The sequence below is a fragment of the Eubalaena glacialis genome, chromosome 12, assembly GCF_028564815.1.
Source record: "Eubalaena glacialis isolate mEubGla1 chromosome 12, mEubGla1.1.hap2.+ XY, whole genome shotgun sequence".
Lineage (NCBI taxonomy): Eukaryota > Metazoa > Chordata > Mammalia > Artiodactyla > Balaenidae > Eubalaena > Eubalaena glacialis.
This window is the reverse complement of record NC_083727.1, coordinates 50,961,778-50,980,595: the sequence shown is the minus strand read 5'-3', so window position 1 is coordinate 50,980,595 and position 18,818 is coordinate 50,961,778. Positions and strand designations below refer to the sequence as shown.

General features: G+C 37.6%; 1 protein-coding gene across 1 annotated transcript; it reads right to left on the bottom strand.

The window, feature by feature from the left end:
* Positions 1 to 3,638: 3,638 nt before the first annotated feature.
* CD164 (CD164 molecule) lies at positions 3,639 to 17,369 on the bottom strand. The gene is made up of 6 exons (XM_061207093.1): positions 17,070 to 17,369; positions 14,090 to 14,173; positions 12,605 to 12,679; positions 11,107 to 11,142; positions 7,036 to 7,092; positions 3,639 to 5,374 (listed from the first exon to the last, which is right to left on the bottom strand). The coding sequence occupies exons 1-6, from the start codon at positions 17,251 to 17,253 to the stop codon at positions 5,208 to 5,210; spliced, it is 603 nt and encodes a 200-aa protein (XP_061063076.1). The 5' UTR covers positions 17,254 to 17,369; the 3' UTR covers positions 3,639 to 5,207.
* Between the last annotated feature and the right edge of the window lie 1,449 nt (positions 17,370 to 18,818).

The following is an 18,818-nucleotide window of genomic DNA, read 5'->3' as shown; positions in this document are numbered from 1 at the left end:
GATAGAAAAACAGGCAATTCACAGAGGAAGTACAAATTAATTATAGTCACCAAATAAATCATTCTACTTACCAGAATATTAAAATTTAACTTTGCCAATAGCAAGGTAAGGATACAGAAAACATTCTGGTATCTGCTGGTGGGGACTGGAAAGCAATCTCAGTGTGTTAAAATTTTTAAAGTGGAAACCCTGTGACGTAGCTGTCCACTTCTCCATGTTTACTCTAGAGAAATATTCATACATAAACAAGGTGACAGGTACAAAGATATTTAGAAAACAGTAAAAACTACAAATTACAAACAACCTAATTGTGCTTCAATAGGTAGATACTTACAATATTCACACTACATATACCAACAGAGAATTTAAGAATTTGGTATAGCTAATGAGTGGAAAAAAGTTGCAGGATAATGTTAAAATAAAAATCCACATCATATATTTTTTTAAGGGTACATTTAGTTATCTGTATATAAATTGCTGAGGGGAAGAGTTTAACACCAAACCAATTCTAGTAATTACCTCTGGAAAGTGGAGGAGGGCAAGGAAGGGGAAGGGGCTAGGGATGGTCAAAGCAGACTTTACCTGTAATAGTTCAAGAAAAAAAAATAATATGTATTTATTACTTAAATAATTAAAAATTAAAATTAAAGTCCTATCTTGAACTTTTTCTTCTGGCCAAGATGAAATAAGAGACTGGATATACCCTGAAACAAATGAAAAACTAGACAAAACACATTAAACAGTGGTTTTCAATACATTGGACTTTAGGCAAAGGAGGATAGTGATCCCCGAAGGAAAGAAAACCACCGACCCAGCTTACTGCCTTGAATTTCTAAGCCATGATGCAGGAAGGAAACAACCAGGCAGAGCTCAGTGGACTTCCTGAGTTGAGGAGATGGAGCTGAAAGTTAAGGGAGACGAAGGGAGATGGAGTTCCCAGGGCAGAGGACCAGGGAGGAGAGAACTACACAAAATGGAACTCCAGAGATTTGCAGAGGGCACCCCTCCCCTCAAGTATTCAGCAATGTATTGGTCAGCACATGTACATGAGGAAACTACCCAAGGCTGGGGAAAGGTTTAGAGGAAACAGTACCTGGAACGCACACAAGTCTAGGAATAGAGGCTGTTTCCACTAGCCCAGACCAGAAAGCCTCTTAATCCAGGGGGCACTACGTACACAGAACTGGGGAACAATTAGCCCTAGAACAAATGCTCTGGTCTCACCTAACAAAGCTTAAAAGCAAGACCTGAAAGGATCCAACTGTTTTCATAGTTTTCAACTATGTCCCAGAACAAAAATAACCGGTATCCAACAAGTTAAAATTTATGTCTGGCATGCAATAAAAAATTACCAAGCCTACAAAGAAGTAGGAAAATATGACCCATAATGAGTGGGGAAAAAAAAAGTCAATGAACAGAAACTGACCCAGATGTTAAAAGCTGTTATATGTTCAAAAAGTAAAGACGGAACATGTAGAAACATGAAAAACACCCAAATTGAACTTTTAAAAGTGACGACACCTGAAATGAAAAACACACTGGGTAAGATTAACAACAGATTAGACATAGCAGAAGTTGTTAGTGAACTTGAAGATGGTAATAATCTGACATGAAATAGAAAAAGATTTTTTAAAAACCTAAACAGTGCATAGGTAAACTGTAAGTCACCTTCTAGCAGCCTCTGTGTAATTAGTCTCCAACACAGAGAATGGAAAGGACAGAAAAAGATACCTGACGAAATAATAGCTGAAAGTTTTCCAAATGTGACGAAGAACCGTAGATCCAAGAAACTCAACAAACCTCAACCACAAGAAACAAAGAAAACTGCAGCATAGCACATCACAATCAAAATGCTCAAAATGAGTGATAAGGAGAAAAATCTTTAAAAAGAGGGAAAAAAAAACCATGTACTGAGAAACAAAAGATAAAGATGAGATTTCTCATAGGACACGATGCATGTGAGATGTTGGATCAACATCATTAAAGGGTTAAAAGCAAAAATGTCAACCTAGAATTCTATATCCAGTGAAAACGTCTTTCAAAAACGAAAGCAGACACAAAAACTGGAAGAATTCATCAACAATACCTGTACCATCAAAACCAGAAATGTTCAAGGTTAAAGGACATCCTTTAGGCAGAAGGTAGATACCACCAGCAACAGGTTATCTACACAAATTAAGGAAAAGCACAGGGATGGTAACTACATGGGGAAATACACAGGACTTTTCATTATCATCAAAATAAAAACAAGAAAAAAACCTATTGTGAACACCATTCTTATCAAAATAACAATTTTTCTCTAGCAATGTTTTTGGGAGCCTTCAATCCACTCTTCTGGGTTTTAAGGCTGATAGGTGAGTATTTATTCTCTCTTCTTAGTCCAAGTTCTGTGATTTAATATAGACTATAATGTTGCCCCAAACATGGGCCTAAAGAACCAGATTTCACATACCAGCATGTGGCTTGGTCCTAGATATTTATACCAAAGACTCTGAACAGAAACCCAATTTTACTTTATATGCAATCTGAATAAGGCAGAAAGTCACAAACAAGCTTTCAGATATCTAACAACAGATGGTATTCTCATAAATACTTGCTTAACTAGCACATAAGTAGATGATTTCTAATGATTTGAGGAAGATCAACTTGCATGTCAATCCCACAGGCATACCAAGTCCTCCCTCCAACTATCATTTCTAAGGCTATGTTCTCCACTGATGAATACGTCCCTTAGTTACTATCTGCTAGTCTTCAGGAGCGATGAAAAACTGAGGAGACAAGCCATCCCCCAACAGACTAAGGTAAACTCACTAGCATCAAACTTCATAATCAAAATATAAAAACATACTTTAGTTAATAAAAAAGAGCAGATTAATCCAACAAACATGTAGATTTATTTTAAATCAGTTTGGTACATGATACAGATTGGTTTTGCAGTTTTTAATGAACTGAAATAGAAATTTCTAAATACAGCAGTGTTTGTGCAACAAATATCTGTAAGGTAAAATAAGGGATTTTAATAGAACTACAATCTGAATGAACAAATCAGATGAAAAATCTGAAAAGGTTTCTATATACCTTCTGGATTAAAAAGAACCCAAAAATTATTAATGGCCCAAAACACTAAACTGCTAAAGGAAGAGGGGAAAAGCCTGTGAGTTCTGTTGTAAGAGCTCTTTTTGTAAAATCTAATTCCATATTATGATTCTGTTAGAGCAGTATTCAAAATTACAGAAGATGAGAGGCTTCATCAGCTATATTTTCACAAAAATAGCTATAGTGTTAACATTAATGTGTGGCAAGGTATTCCTATCTAGGTAAATGACAATTATACCATTGTAGCTAATTTTTACCACTTTGGGAGAATGGAAATTCTGTATATTTTCAACTGAATCTTGTATCTTAAAGCACTCACTAAAAACTAATAGCCATGGCACCATAATAAAATTTTTTGTGAGGTACCTAAAATATTACTACTGAGGGAAACAAAAATGTGAGGTAAGCCTACCTTTCCCCAAAAACCTTTGAAGCCAGAGATTTTAAACAATTAAGGCACTTGAAAACATTAGGTATATGTACCAATGTGCAAGTAAAACAAACTTTAGCTGTACCAGCAAGTAAAGAAGAAACAGTAAATCTTCATTTTAAGAACCTTTAATTATCTAAATGTAAGGAATTTTGGCTTATGAAATGGACCAAAGCAACTTGTCATTTCTTACTATAAAATATTGAAAACCAAGTGCTAAACACAGCCACTATAGGCTAAAGAAACTAAAACAAAAAACCTTTATGACCTAGAAAAGCAAAAGCTCATTTTAAACTGATTTAAGCCTCTGAACTAATCCAATGTGTCAAAGGCAGGGAAGAAGTATCCCTCTAAACCTGAAAAAACTAGTGCTTCATAAGGAAGCTAAAGAAATAAAAGTATGCATGCTTATTATACTACAGCAATTGAAACTGAGAAGAAGAAAGGATGGAAAAGGAGAAAGAAAAAGTACAACCTGTTTATCCAGGGCAATCATCATTAAAAATGTACAGTAATCTGATCAACTAAAATTTTTTCTGAAATTACACTGCTCACATTTGCTGTCTCAAAACTTAAAATGATTGTCTCATTTAAAGAGTTAATAAATGATTCTAAAACAACTTCTTTCTTTCTTGCCTTACAGAAGTTACTTTTCCAGAAAGCTTCGTGGAAATCCTTTTAAGGTACAACAGTTTTAGGATAATTTGTTGAAGTACAAAGGAAAATATAATTAAATCAACTTTATCTCTATACTTTTTAACAGCCATAAGCAAAATGCTGGGAGATTCAATAGATGAAGGCTTTTGACTTTGTATAACATCCTTTAAGTTACTCAGGCTTGAAATAAAGTAGGTACGTTTTCAATTAAATACTAACAGTATGGTATCTAAAAGCAGGTTTACTACTGCTCACATCAACAGTTACATCCTCAGACCAACCTTTCCCTTCATTAATGTGAAAGAACAAATCACCAACATTTTAAGTTAGTCTACCTTTCAGTCTGTCTTTTAAGGCACTGTTCTTTATTTTCTCAATGATATAAGGTGCTTTACAAGTATGAACAATAACCTGCTACACTTTGTTTTGTATCCTTTCCATTCATTTCTTTAAATCTGGAATGTAATTCCCTGTATGGCATCTTTTTTCTAATGTAGAAAAAATAACTTATCAAGCACAAAATTTTACTCTAAAGATACTAAATTTATAAATTTATTCCACTTTTGCAATGACAGCCCAAAATCCACCTGACTGATGCTCATTTGGCACATTCTTCTCAATTCTGGTCACTAAACTACATCCTGAGTTAGGATGAAAAAATGCAGCTTTCAGGCTTTAAAATGACTACATGTAAATTGCCAAAAGAGTCATGAGGTTGTCTGAGCAGGACAATGTTTTCCATCACTTACAGAGTTACATTTGGCATGTCAAGAGAGAACATAATCCCACAGCAGCAGCCATTTAAAATAAAAGAAGACAGCCACAAGGATTCATGCAGAATATTTTAAATATTCCCGTTGAGCAAATAGATTTAACTGATTTTTCTTCAAGGGCGATGCTCCTATATACATCCTTTGAAAAATTAAAGATCCTAGAATAGCGTCTTCCATGTGGGACATCTTGAAAGATAATATTTTGGTTTCAGTGAGTTACACACCAGTCCTTGTTAATTTAGCGGGTCTGTTTACAGAGTGTGGTAGTTTCGTTCTTTAGATTTGCAGAATTTATAGAGAAAGAAAATTACAGCCTGCACACCCAAGACAAGGACAATTCCTCCAATGAAACTGGCTGCATCAAACGTAGACTTCCGCGCAGGTTGTGAAGTCGGAGTTAAAGTGGTATTAGTTGTACCTGTTAAATGAAATGAAAGAAATAACAACACTTAATAAGTCTTATGATCCTCTATGATAATTTCAAGACTCACCTGAGCTTCTTTTTTGCCATGTGTTAAATTCTATAAAGTATTTCCTCTTGTGTCAAGTCTTTACAGCTTCCTAATTGAGGAAGACAACCATTTATCAATCCCGTTCTTCATTCTATCCAGCAACATCAAATGGTCAATGCTGCTATATAATTTCAAATATGAAAATGACAAAAATGACTCTCCTGGCACATTATGCCCTGGGAACATGTCAAGCACTTTTAAAACTTGGTTTCTTCAGACTACATATTTTAGTTAATTGCTAAAGTAAATATTAATATTTGTGTTTAAAATTTATACAACTTTTGCATTTTACTAAATATATAAGGTAAATAAAAATTTGATTACTTTTTCAAATTACAAAAATAATCTTAATAATCTACAATTATAATCTTATAAATCTGCAATTTGTAATTCTAACAAGCAGAACTCATCATTAAAGGCATTTAAATTTTACTCTGCAAATTTTATAATGAAAAAGTATTACCAAAGGAAATAAAGCACAAAAATTTAAATTCCTTTTCAGGCAGTAAAATGTTTCAACAAGAAACAAAACAAAAATTCCTTTTCAGAGACTAAAATGTTTCAAGTGGAGCACCATCCACTTTAACAAAAAGCAATTTCTTTCTTTTTTTTTAAATTTTTGGCTGTGCCACGCGGCACACAGGATCTCAGTTCCCTGACCAGGGATCCAACCTACGCCCCCTGCAGTGGAAGCGTGGACTCTTAACCACTGGACCACCAGGGAAGTCCCAGCAATTTTATATTTAAAATAAATTTTATTTTCTTAACTGGAATAGCAAATATACACTGGTTCCTGTGGCTGTATAAGTTGGCCAGCTTTAAAATTAATTACAACTGTTCTGTATTTCTTCTTGTGAAGACAGAATGGCTTCGCTGCAATTTAGAGAAAGGTAGCACAAGAATGAAACCAAAAGGATCAAAAAAACCATAAAATATTCACGAGAATCAAAACAGTATTATAAATATGGCTGGAGGGAAGGGTTCCTAACCTGTGTACCTACAGTGCCCTGTGGCATAACCTAAATATGATTTAGTTAATAACATGTCAAATCCTTAATTAATAAAAAGTTAATTTTCACACACACTATCAAAGGTTATAAAGGAATATAAGAAATGGTAAGAAATATGAATGAGGTGCACATTTGGTAGTGATCTTGGCTTTTTAGACCCTTCACAGCAAAAAGGATGGCTATATTACCTTCACTCAAATTGTCATGGTCTAATACAGCACACAACCAATCCCTAACAGTAATCAGTATTTAATTTTTAAGCTATAAGAAATTAGATTTCACCTACAGGTTGTACTAAAAGGGTTTTGGAAAACCATTACCATTTAATTCTAACATGTCACGCCAAATGTGGTTACACTTTAAAAATCCAGAAGAGGACTCTCAGCAAACATATCATTATTGCTTTAACAGCCTACTATCTTGGTCCTCCAAATACAAGAGATGAATTTCAGTTCATAACTATTCATGAATAAAATTGGACAGTGATAGCAGAAATAGTAAAAGGCAACACTGCACACACATCCTACCTCACTGTTAGTTTAAAAAACCTCAATTACCTGATGTAGTAGCTGTGGTGGAAGCTGTAGAAGGGGAAGGCAGAGTTGTGGTTTTAGCTGGAATGTAAACAAAATGTATTAAAAACTTAAATTTCTCAATTATCTAGCATCTTTTAGAAACACTACTACCACTTCAACATGCTTTCAAATTTTTTAGAGAATAAAGGCCAAATCTCAGTTAATGGTTCACTAACATATCTATGCATCCAAAATATTAGCTTTGAAGTGTATTTTAAAACATTAAGCAATCATAAAATTCTATCTATGTTAACATCTATGTACATATCTAAGTATAAAAATTTATGTATACACCTGGATAAAGTTGCAAAAAGACACACAGAAGGGCAAGAATTAGTATTTAGGTGAGGGAACTACAAGTTCTTCCCCAATAATCTTGCTTCCAAGACAAAAACTATTAACTTAATAAGTCATGGTAAGAAACAAATACAATTCAGTCTATGTAAGTATCAAGATTTGCTTATCTTCTTCATTTCAAGGGCTTGGCAAACTTTTCTTAATGAGGCAGACAGTAAATATTTTAGACTTTGTGCACTGTGTGATGCACCAGCAGTCAAAGACAACAAGCAAATGAATGGACGTGGCTGTGTTCCAAAAAATTTTATTTAAAAGAACAGGTGCCCTGGGGCCATAATTCCCCATCTAAATGATGTCAAGAGCCCAAGGGTAAGCTCTCATCTACCATACTGCATGAGTGTCTCTAAAGAAATGCACTCATGGGAAGAATCAGTTTGAATGTAAAAACATTTTAGGAACTAAAGCACTATATTGAGACTTCTGATAGTAGCGATACTACTAATAGATATTAGTAAACGCTATGATATGTTCACACACATTTATTTGTACCCCTTTCTCTCTAACTGTAAGCACCGCGGTCCAGCTCTTGGTTGGACAGTTAGGTCATCTTTCATTTCTGCATGCTATGAACATCTTACAGGGCAATATTTGATCTCATCTCTGATAGGACTGATTCTTATACAGAATTCCTAGATTAGAGGGTATGGTTATTTTAAGACTCACAATCCCTTCAAAGTTTTTGTTGCTTATACAGTCTATGAAACAAAAAAATACACTTCATAAATTAAACATATATCAAATTCTTTTCAATCTTAAAATACTAATTTTGTCTGACAACATTAGGGGAAAAAATTGGCAAATTTGCTATTTGTTTCTCACTACCCACCCTCTGAACATGGTAAAATATATATATATATATATATATATATATATATATTTTTTTTTTTTTTTTAATTTTGAAATCTGCACTGGTTTAAATCTCTGAAGCACTAGAAGCCCACTACAAAATCAATGAAGGCAGAGCTATGAGGTTTAATTTTTGGGTATTTGTAGAAGTTGCCCTCACTTTTTAAAAAATAATTCATTTTTTGAAATAGGCAAAACATTTACATATTTTTACTTTTGACCAAAGTATTACACTGGTAAAAATTTCAAAATCAGGCACTACTTAGGTAATACCTTGTTGACCTACCCTATGTTCCTTTCATTTAAAAAAATAATTCATAGGTTATAAAAGCTGCTACTGGTGATAGAAAATTTAGAAAATACAGTAGAAGCATTTAAGTGATTCTATCACTCTGAGAAACATGTTACTTCCTGCTGGCCATTTTTCTAGACATATATACAACAAAAAAATAAAATTGTACTGGAACTACTTAACACAGTTTGTTTTCTACTTAATATATATTTTCCACTGTATTTCTAATATAATTTAGTCATTCTACTGTAAGATATTATGTTACCTATAAATATTTTTATGTTTATAATACTTATATTATTTGTACTGGTGGAAGACTATATAATTAACCCCATTGAAAGCCTATCTACATAAATCAGATTCTCCTTGCATTGTTTCTTTAACAGTTCCTTTATTTCTCACTTGCTCTCTTCAGCAGCTGACACGGAAAGAGGCCATTATAAACGCTGCTCTTCAACCACTAATTACCACTCAATTGATGCATTTTCTGCAAGCAAGCCCTGACTTCCTTCCACTTCACAGAACCAAAGAGAGAGAAAACAAAAGACACTCAAGGAGATCACAGGAGAACCCAGTATGGAGCAAGTAGAACTACATCAAGATTCATAAGGAAGAAATGAAAAGCAACCCACAATAGTTTTGGGGAAACTATTTCCTCCTCTCCCCCTCTCTGTTCATATCCTACCTTCTGGAAATTCATATTCTTTCACTATCTCTGCTTTCATCAACTTTTAACAACATCCTCCTTGTCAATGACTTCTGGTTTTATGAGCACACCACTGTTTGCTCTGCAAAATACGTCCTGTAGAATTTGCAGATTTCCATGGAGTGACTACTCCCATTGTAGCCATTACTTCAAGCTGCCAACATAGCATCACCGAGGGTACAGGTGGGATGAGCTGTGCCAGCAGAAGCCGGTACAAGCTAGCTCAACACTGCCAAAGTCTTTCAAAATGAGTTCTTAGCTTTGTTTCACCATTTGACCACTTTTTCCTCTGAAAAACTACACTTAAAACACATACACACACAAACACGGGTTTCCTTAGGCACACGTCTCTGGGCTTACTTCTCTGCCCATCCCTACTCAGTTTCCTATCCAGTCCTCCTCCCACCTCTTAGACATTACTGTTCCCAAGAGCTTGGTCCTCAAGCCCTGTTCTCTCTCAAAGCTGCTCCAGTGGACTCTACCACTGCCTACACTGGTTAACTTATCTGTGCTGTGTAGCAAAGAGTTCTCCCATCACCTCAATCATCAAGTGCTTTCCTTTCTACTTCCTAAGCCAATTTGCATACATCTGCAACTCCTCCGCTATCAGTTCTCTAGGATTACTACAACAGCATATCTCATTTGTGTTCACTCTTGCCTCTTTCCAATCACCTCTCTACACAGTTAAAGTAAGTTATTTTATTAAAATGCAAATCTCATCATGCTTCAAACCCACCAGCAAAGTATACAATGGCACTTCCCAATCTGGCTCTTGACCTGTTGACTGTCCAGCTTAACTTGTTCTTGCCTTGTAGTGGACACTCCAAATGCCAATTCCCTGACTTTATTATATTCTTTTACCTCTCCTTCACATGAGCTAACCAGCCTGCTCCACTTGGGAAGTTCCCCTCAGATTTTACCAGTGTAATTTCAAGACTCAGTCAACATCTCCAGGAAGCTGTCACCACATATTACTCAACACACACACCTTCCTACAAATCCCCCAACACACTGTGCTTCCTGACCTTTCATAGTTCCTACAACAGACAAAATACTATCTTACTTGTGTTCCTATATCCCTATCTTCTAGCCTAGTACTTGTCCTGGAGAAGAGGTTTTTTAATTATTTACTCTTACTATCAAATTGGTAAAGATTTATACAAGGAGATATTATTTAATGCTGTTGAAGATGTGGTAAAAAACTTTCCAGTTGTTGACAGGAATGAAAAGCATATCTTTCTGGGAAGCAATCAGTATTAAGAGTCTTAAGATAATCATATCCTCTGACACAGAATGCTATTTGAATCAGTCCTACCAGAGATGACAGCAAATACTTTCCTATAAGATATTCACTGCATGAAGAATGAAAGATGACCTAACTATCCAACCAAGAGTAGATGGGTAAAGTGCATACAACAATGTGTGCAGTAAGAGGGAGAACAACTCAAATCTGCATGGGCATATCATCCAATTTCCTAATAAGTATATTTATTTGGATACACAGAGAGAAAAGTCTGGAAGAACTGAAAACCTTTTGGTGTACCTATGGATGATGAGAATTAATTTCCTTTAGGCTTCTATATTTCCTTAGAGTTCCACAAAATGCACAAAAAGCTGTTTGCAGACTCAACGTACAAAGCTATGGCAAATCTGCTCAAATTCAATGAACGTGAAACACTATAGTTATGCTTCACTGTCACAAATAGTACACATTAATGTAATTATTGTAGTCCAAGACTATGTCTACTCATTTTTAAAATCATACTAATGATTTTTAGATATTTAATTACTAAAGTTATTCATCAAAAAAAGCTTCAAAGGAGGGGGAAAAGAGTCAATTATCTTGTATTACCTGTAGAATTGGTTGGCAATGCTGTGGCAGTGGGCACTATTTAAAAAACAAACAAACATGTAAGTCGAAGCTGTCTAAAATATCACAACCTGTAACACTATTTCCCAACCTGCAGTCATCTGAGTACCACTTTTACAATGTTTTCATTTAAGTGCCACATATGGAGTAGATAGTTGCTCTGTCCCAATATTGGCCTTCCCTTCTTTAGAAATAGCACCAATTTTTAGTGACACCCTCCCATGCAAAGACATTTCTTAGCCTCCCCTGCAGCTAGGTAGCCATGTGCAACTGCTAGGAAGTATCTGTAAGGTAGGGGTCTCTCACTTTCCCTTCCTCTTCCTGTTGGCAGGAAAACCATTTTGATGGCTGGAACATAAGCATTCACCTTGGAGAATAAGGTCAAAGCCATTTCTGAGGAACGACACAGTAAAAACCTAGAAGGAGCCTGGGTCTCTAATGGTTGTAGAGATGCCTCTCTAGCCCTCTAGCTGCACTGAAACCCAGATTTACTTTACACGAGAGCCAAATGCATCTATCAATTAAACCATTTTAATTTGGGGTTTTATGTCCTTGATAGCCAAAACTAATTCTAACTGATACATCAAATGAGTAGAATTACTTATTCAGTTTTTCTTCAATGTATTTTAAAATTCTATACTTAATCTTACTTCTAAGCAATATCATTATAAAATCACAGGTACACACACATTAAAATAAGTATTAAAACTGTTTGTTCATTTACCACCTAAACCATATTAGGGACTCTACATTGGGTATAACTGATCTCATACTAACGAAAGTTTCAGTTACAAAGTTCAAGTTGGGATGGGGAGAGGGGAGAGGAATGGGGAAACCCCTACCAAAATTAAATAGTTACAGGTAGTCTTTCAAGGTTACTGACACACTCCAGAAAAATCTTTTATTCTATTTATTATCTACACACCAAATCAGGAGTTTGACTTTCCAATTAATTTATAATCGTTAGAAAAATCAGTTTTCATCTAGGAATTTTTTTAAACTATTTCCTGGGCAAAGAGTAAAGGTTAAATAATCAAGTTTCCCAAACCAAAGTACAGAAAATGGAGGAATACAGAGAGGATTCATTTAACCATAGCACAAACTATGCTCCAGACTGTGATAATCACCAGTACCATAATCAAGAAAGTGCCAGAACAAGGTTGTCCAGGCCTGTAAAATGCAAATAAAGAGAGGGTGTAAAATACAGTGAGTATCTGGAAGAGTTAAAAAAAAAAAACTTAGAGGAGGAAATATCTGTACCTACAGCACTCCACAGTATGTACCAGCAAATGACTAAATCAAGCTTCAGAACACTGTTCTTTCAGCAATCAATATGAATATACTATTCAGATCCAAGTTTGTAACGAGATTAGAATTATGGAAATGCTTTAAACCAAATATTGAAATAAGGCTTCCTGAGGCAATGATCTTCCGTACCTCTTCGTGGCCACTTTTCCCAGACGCCAATGTGAATACTTACCAGTACAGAATTCCGTGCTGTTCACCACCTTGCAATCACTAACTGTTGAATTATCTGAACAGTAGCTTTCACCTGCTATTGGAAGGGGACGGGAAGAGCATCAATTATTCACATTATCTCTGACTTTGTTACTATGCTCCAGAGTTGCTTCCAAAAATCGAACTCAGGTATAAACTCTCTAGAAGTCCACAGATAAACAAAATACTTTATTATCTTTTTCCCATTGTTTTAGACATATTGCACAGGATCTCTCCAAACATCCTTTTAAAATCCACATGAATATACTGAACAGATAAGTCAGAAACACGTATATCTCAGAATTGTGGTACTATACCAGGAAGGTTGCTAGAATCCACAAGAGGGCTGAGTCAGTAGGGAGAAGTCCTTAGAAACTAATAAAGGCTTAGTAAACACAGGAGGTGCCCCACAGCAGCAGTGGGATCTCTGTTCCAGATCTCTGCTTTAGTCTTCTACACTTTCTAAAACCACTTTCCTGGATGGGAAGACTTGTAACATCAGCAAGGGAAAAAGCCTTCCCCAACATATCCTACAGTAAGGCAGGCATTCAATCTCCAAAACTTGCCAACTCTGCCATACAAGAGGGGAGGGGCACACTCTTAAACTCCATTTTATCAGCTAAAGAAAAGTGACCCTTATACAACAAAGAAGTTAATTTAATTCAAACTTAAGCTAATACCTTAATTTTAAAAGAGGCTTTTAAACTTTGTTACATAGTGACAATTTCCAGAACTCTTAAATTTTTCAATGAAGAATAAAAAAGCTTAACATGTAGCTTTGGCTTTTTCTTTACATAAAAAAAAAACCTGAGAGATTGTTTTACTGATAAGAAAAAAATGCAACCATCTTACCTTAAGAAAACAATAATTTATGCTGTAATCCGGTGGTTCTAACAAAAACCTTATTGGCATTTCAAACTATCTCCATCTAGCTCTTTATCCCTCAATCAAAGATAACTTTAAAACTTAACAATAGCACAAAAAAAGTCACTTTTTCCCACCTCATTCTCCCATATCTAAGTATCCAACAATGCTTCATAAGGTCTCTTTATAGTTCATCTAGTAGGACATCTACAGAATATAAATGCCTCAAACATTTTTCTGGGGAACAGTTTTCAGGGGAAAATCCCACAGCTTTCTTTCACAGCTAATTTCAGTGTACTAGTATACTTAACCTAACCACAAAGGTCTAAAATTTCTCTTCCGTTTAAAGCTATTGAGCCTTAATTATCAAGTCTAAGAAATTAAAGGGGGGAGCATGGGAGACAACAAAAGATTTTAGGGAGAGTATTAAGCAATTGGTTAAAGTTTAAAGGAAAAGTATTTGATTTGCAAAATAAATAGTGCACACCATCCCAAATGTTTTACATAACTTTCAAGTGTTCAAGAATACCTTGCAGTATTTTTTAAATGTTAGAACAAAACAATATTGAACTCTCAAAATTAAAGCAATCCCAAAGTTTCTTACCTTTACATTCTATCCAAAAGCAGGTAGTGTTAGCAGCATTAGCATCAAAACAGGAAACACAGTTGTTGCGGCTTTCACAGATTTCTGGGGGTAAGAGTGGGGGTTAAAATATATAAAATCAATTAATTGGTATCTCATTTTGAGTTTGTACTAGTCACCTTTTATAAACAGCAGCAAGTATTACATACAGTACCAGACTTACTAATTCAGGAAAATGGCAAAACTTTATAACCCATCCACAGATGAATGGATAAATATGTTATACACATACAATGGAATACTATTCAGCCATTAAAAAAAAAGAAATCCTGTTATACACTACAACATGGATGAACCTTGAGGACGTTATGCTAAGTGAAAATAGCCAGTCACGGAAGAACAAATACTGCATGATTCCACTTATATAAAGTATCTAAAATGGTTAAAGTCTGAAGCAGAAAGTAAAATGGTGGTTGCCAGGAGCTGGGAGAGGGGAAATGGAGGTTTGCTGTTCAATGAGTATAAAGCTTCAAGCAAGATGAAAAATTCTGGAGATCTTCTGTGCTTATAGTTAATACTGTACAGTACACTTAAAATCTATTAAGAGGGTAGATCTAACGTGTTTTCTTAAAACCACACACAGAAAAAAAAAAAATTATAAAGTGGCTTACTAAAAAATTCCTATCATTATAAAAAACTTATGAAGCCAGAGGTCAACTCAAGAGAAAGGGGGGAAAAAAGCACAAGCTAGTGGGAACGCTCAATATTTCTTGGTACCTATCTAAACAACCCCTTTTTGCACAGCAACTATTTCAGACACTCAAGAGTTTCTTGAGGCATCCTTAAAAAAGAAAAATACTGGAAAAAAGGTTGTTTAAAAAAGAAAAATACTGGAAAAAGGCCAACACTATACACAGGGAAATCACTGCCCCAAAACATCAGATGCAAACTGGAATTTTTAATAGTAATAAAGATTTATTACAGGTTGAACCCAAGCTCCGATGATGCCTATGCTGAAAAATCTGAGATCGTAATTCATAAATGGTCCACTCTTTCCGGGGTTTTCCATGACGGGAGGGTAAGAGACAACACATCTGGAGGGGGCTACAGTCACATAATTTAACAAGTTAGCAAGGTCTTTGTCAATAATTTAAGCCAAACGGCTCTGAGACAGGACATCAAAGGCAGCTAACTACAAAGTCTGGACAAACAAATGGACTATAGAAATAGGCTCTATACATTTTCCTAGAAGCTAGATGCCTCCAAAAAACATTCTCATTTGCTTTCCCCGTGCCTAAAAAATAGTTCTGCACAAAAACATTGCATTTCAATATTTACCAGAGATTGGGACATATACTGTACCCTTTGGGGAGTGGCAGGGAGTCACAAAGTAGAAATAAGTTCTTCAGAGGTTTGTATACACATGAAAAATGCTAGTTGTTTAAAATCTTTTGTGCTTGATGATGAATATTTGGGTAGCACAGTGTATGTTAACTTACAACGAACTAAACTTGCTGCCTTTCAGACTGCAGTTTATCCAACCACCACTTAACATAAAACACAAATCATCTCCTTTGCACTCATTTCAATTACACAAATGCAATTAACATATTTCCAAGCCTCTCTTTAAACTCACACACACGCCACCCCACTCCCCCCCCCAAAAAAAAATTCTAGGAGGAAACTACCAAATAAGCGGAAAACGAAACAAATTCTGCTCTATCATCTTAGAAATAGTGCGGTTAGAATCTCCAGTATTGTACTGCAATTTCCTTTCTTCATTAAAAGATGTTTGAATTTTGCCATTACATCTTTCTAAATCTAACAAATAACATTAAGTTTACTATATATATAATTAAACTCCTACAAAATACAAAAACTAGAGAAGATATTGTAAAACAACGTGATCGGCCTGAAAAAGAAAAAAAAAAAGGTAAAAATTCTTACACTTCAGCAAGTCTTCGGTCTATATGCCAGTTACTCCTTACTCAATATTAACTAGGATAACCAATCACACTAGACTGCAAGTTCTAAATATCTAAGGAGGTTCTTCACCTTATCTAAAATTTATCTTCCCTCCTCTCGCGCAGTGTTGTCACGGCATTGACAATTTCTGCTGTAAGATTCAGTGTATGCCTCAACCAGTCTCCAAATCGACTGCAGAGCTTAACAAAAGGTCCTGATCGAGTTTTAGAAAAACGATCAAACCTGGGTTCCAATCTCAGCCTCACAATCTACTAAACATACGGTTCTGGCGGAGTTACTTTATCTCCATCCACCTCCTAGGTTTCACCACTTATCTTATAGTTTAGCCTAAAATACTAACAGATATATGCGAAGCACCGGGTACACGAATGGGTACTTTTTCTCCTTTGCACACAGCACGGAGTGCAAAACTTTAATTAATTAAATGCTCAAGCCTCAAATATATCCCGTACCTACCCGCCAAACCGATGTAATTAAATCTCAAGCGACTTATTTTTTCAGACCTAGCGCTGAGACACCAGCGAGCATTAGCCTGCAGCGTCTCTTTCCTTCTTTCGCCAACTTCGGGAGAAGCTTCCCTTCGAAAAGAAGACCTGGGTGGATAAACGACTAACCCCCGAGACAGGGAGTTCGGTCTCATCGCCAACTTTGGAGGCGGTAGCCTCGCCCCATAATCAACCTCACTGCCGCCACCACAGAAGAAAGCCACGTCCCCTTTTCGGAGCCTGAAGTGAGGCTGGAGATTACGAGGCACTTTTAAACACCACCTCCGGGCAGGACACTGTTGGGTCGTAAACAGCCCAACGGCCCTAAGGCTCAGCCGCCCCTTCCCCCCGGGGCGATCCCCAACCGCGGCCACCTCGGCCCGTCCCCGGCCGGATTCGGACGGGCCGCCATGTTGCCGGACCGCGGCCCGCCCCGGCCCCGCGCGCACCACCCGCAGGGAGAGCGGCTCGGCCGGGCGGGCGGGCTGGCGCGCGGGCGAGAGCAGAAAGCCCGTTGGGCCGGAGCCCACCTGGTGCTGGAGTGGTGACCGCCGGAAGCGTCGGCGGCGGCACCGGGGCTGTCGTGGTGGTGTTCGGTAGAACCGAGGGTGCAGTCTCGTTCAGGGCCAGGGTGGTGTCCTCAGCCGCGGTCATCACGCAGAGCGTGGCCAGGCAGCCAGCGGCCAAAAGCAGCGGGCGGAAGAGCCCCGACATCGCGTCCTCCGCGCTGGCCTTGGAGAAAAAGCTAGGACACCCAACACTGCGCCCGTCCCTCCGTCCCCTGCGGCGCCGCCTCTCAGACTCCACTCCCCCCGCGGGAGCGCTCCGGTGTCACGTGAGGGCGGCGTGCGGAGGCGGGGAGCCGGCGATACCAACTGGAATTCTACGGCAGGGGGAACAGAGGAATCGAGAGGAAACTGAGGGAGGATTTTCCCCCAAGCGACTGTACTGGCCAAGCGAAGAAACTGCCTAGACACAGGAACCTCTTTTATTTGCCCTCAGGTTGCCACACAGGGCATGGCTAGGCTTTTCTCGTTCCTGCAATAGAGAAGGCTCCCCCCCGGCTTGGATGGAACAACCTACATGATGTGGCGACTGCGTCCTCGCGAATGACCGGCTTGGTCCCACGTGACCTCCGGGGCAGCATCTCCCAGACCTGAGATTCGCTGGGCGGAAGTTGCTTTCAGGCGTTTTGTTGAGAAAGAATTAAGTTTGTACTGTCCTCCCGCGTTCCCAACGTGCTTGCATAAGTATCCTTCGTAGGACCCGCGCTTTTTTCCTTCAAAGTCGATTTTCCTGGAATTCTGTAACCTTGTGCTGGGACACCCCAGGGAAATGGAGGCACCACGCGGTTAAGGAGTTTCTGCTCCGCCGCCCACGTAATGTGAGCGGCTGAAACACCGAAAGCGGTTTCCTGCCTTCCAGCCGGGAACGCACACTGTCTACCTCTGTCACGCCTTCCCACTCTGACTTATCTGAATTTCGTGACGATTTCAGTTAGCGGTAGCAGCAGCCAGTCTGTGCCACCGCTGTAGTCGAAGAATCAAACAAAGACGCTATGGGTTGGAAATCCATCTGGTCTGTTCCCACCCCTACTTTACAGATGAAGAAACCGAAACTTAGAAAAGTGACTTGACCGAAAGTTACAATTGCTTGGCGTCAGGGCCGGATTTCGAAATGCCTGTTAATATTCTGTCACTGCTCGGGCTTTTAGTAAGGGTGAGCGCCATCTGATGCCCAACTCAAAAATATTCACAAGTGCAGCCATGCTTGTATCAAATGGTAAAACTTAGGTTATAAAAGCTGTATTTAACGCTGTTTTCAGCTATTTGTATTTATCATCTAATTTTAATTACGTGCATTTAGTCTAATAAAATAACAACATCAGTTGCTTTTGAGATCTGCTTTTCTATGGAAACCCCAAAAAAGAAGACTGCATAAGCGCTTTATCATTTTTTACCTAAACTTGAAGGCTTTCCTAACCCTAAAATCGAATCAGTGGGATCCTTCTGTACCCTCAGGACTATGAATATTTGTTCCATGAACTACACTAGTTGGAGATTTGCTTGGATGTAAACAAGAAACTCGGTTTTTGACTGATCCAACCTACGGCCAGAAGCGTGAGAGTACAGCCAAGTAAGTGAGGTCTCATTATCAGCCTTCAAACAAAGAAAGGTATTTCTTTTCTCAGGATACTTCTCACACGGTATTTATTTAGCACATAACCATCTGACACCAGACCAAATGAAGGCACGAGTCAGCTTTTTTTTTTTTAATAT

Coding starts and splice junctions, on each gene's coding strand:
- CD164 (XM_061207093.1), bottom strand. CDS start 17,253: ATGTCGGGGCTCTTCCGCCCGCTGCTTTTGGCCGCTGGCTGCCTGGCC. Junction 11,143..12,604: donor CAGCACGGAATTCTGTACTG/GTAAGTATTCAC, acceptor TTTTTTAAATAG/TGCCCACTGCCACAGCATTG. Junction 5,375..7,035: donor CACCACAGCTACTACATCAG/GTAATTGAGGTT, acceptor TTCATTTAACAG/GTACAACTAATACCACTTTA.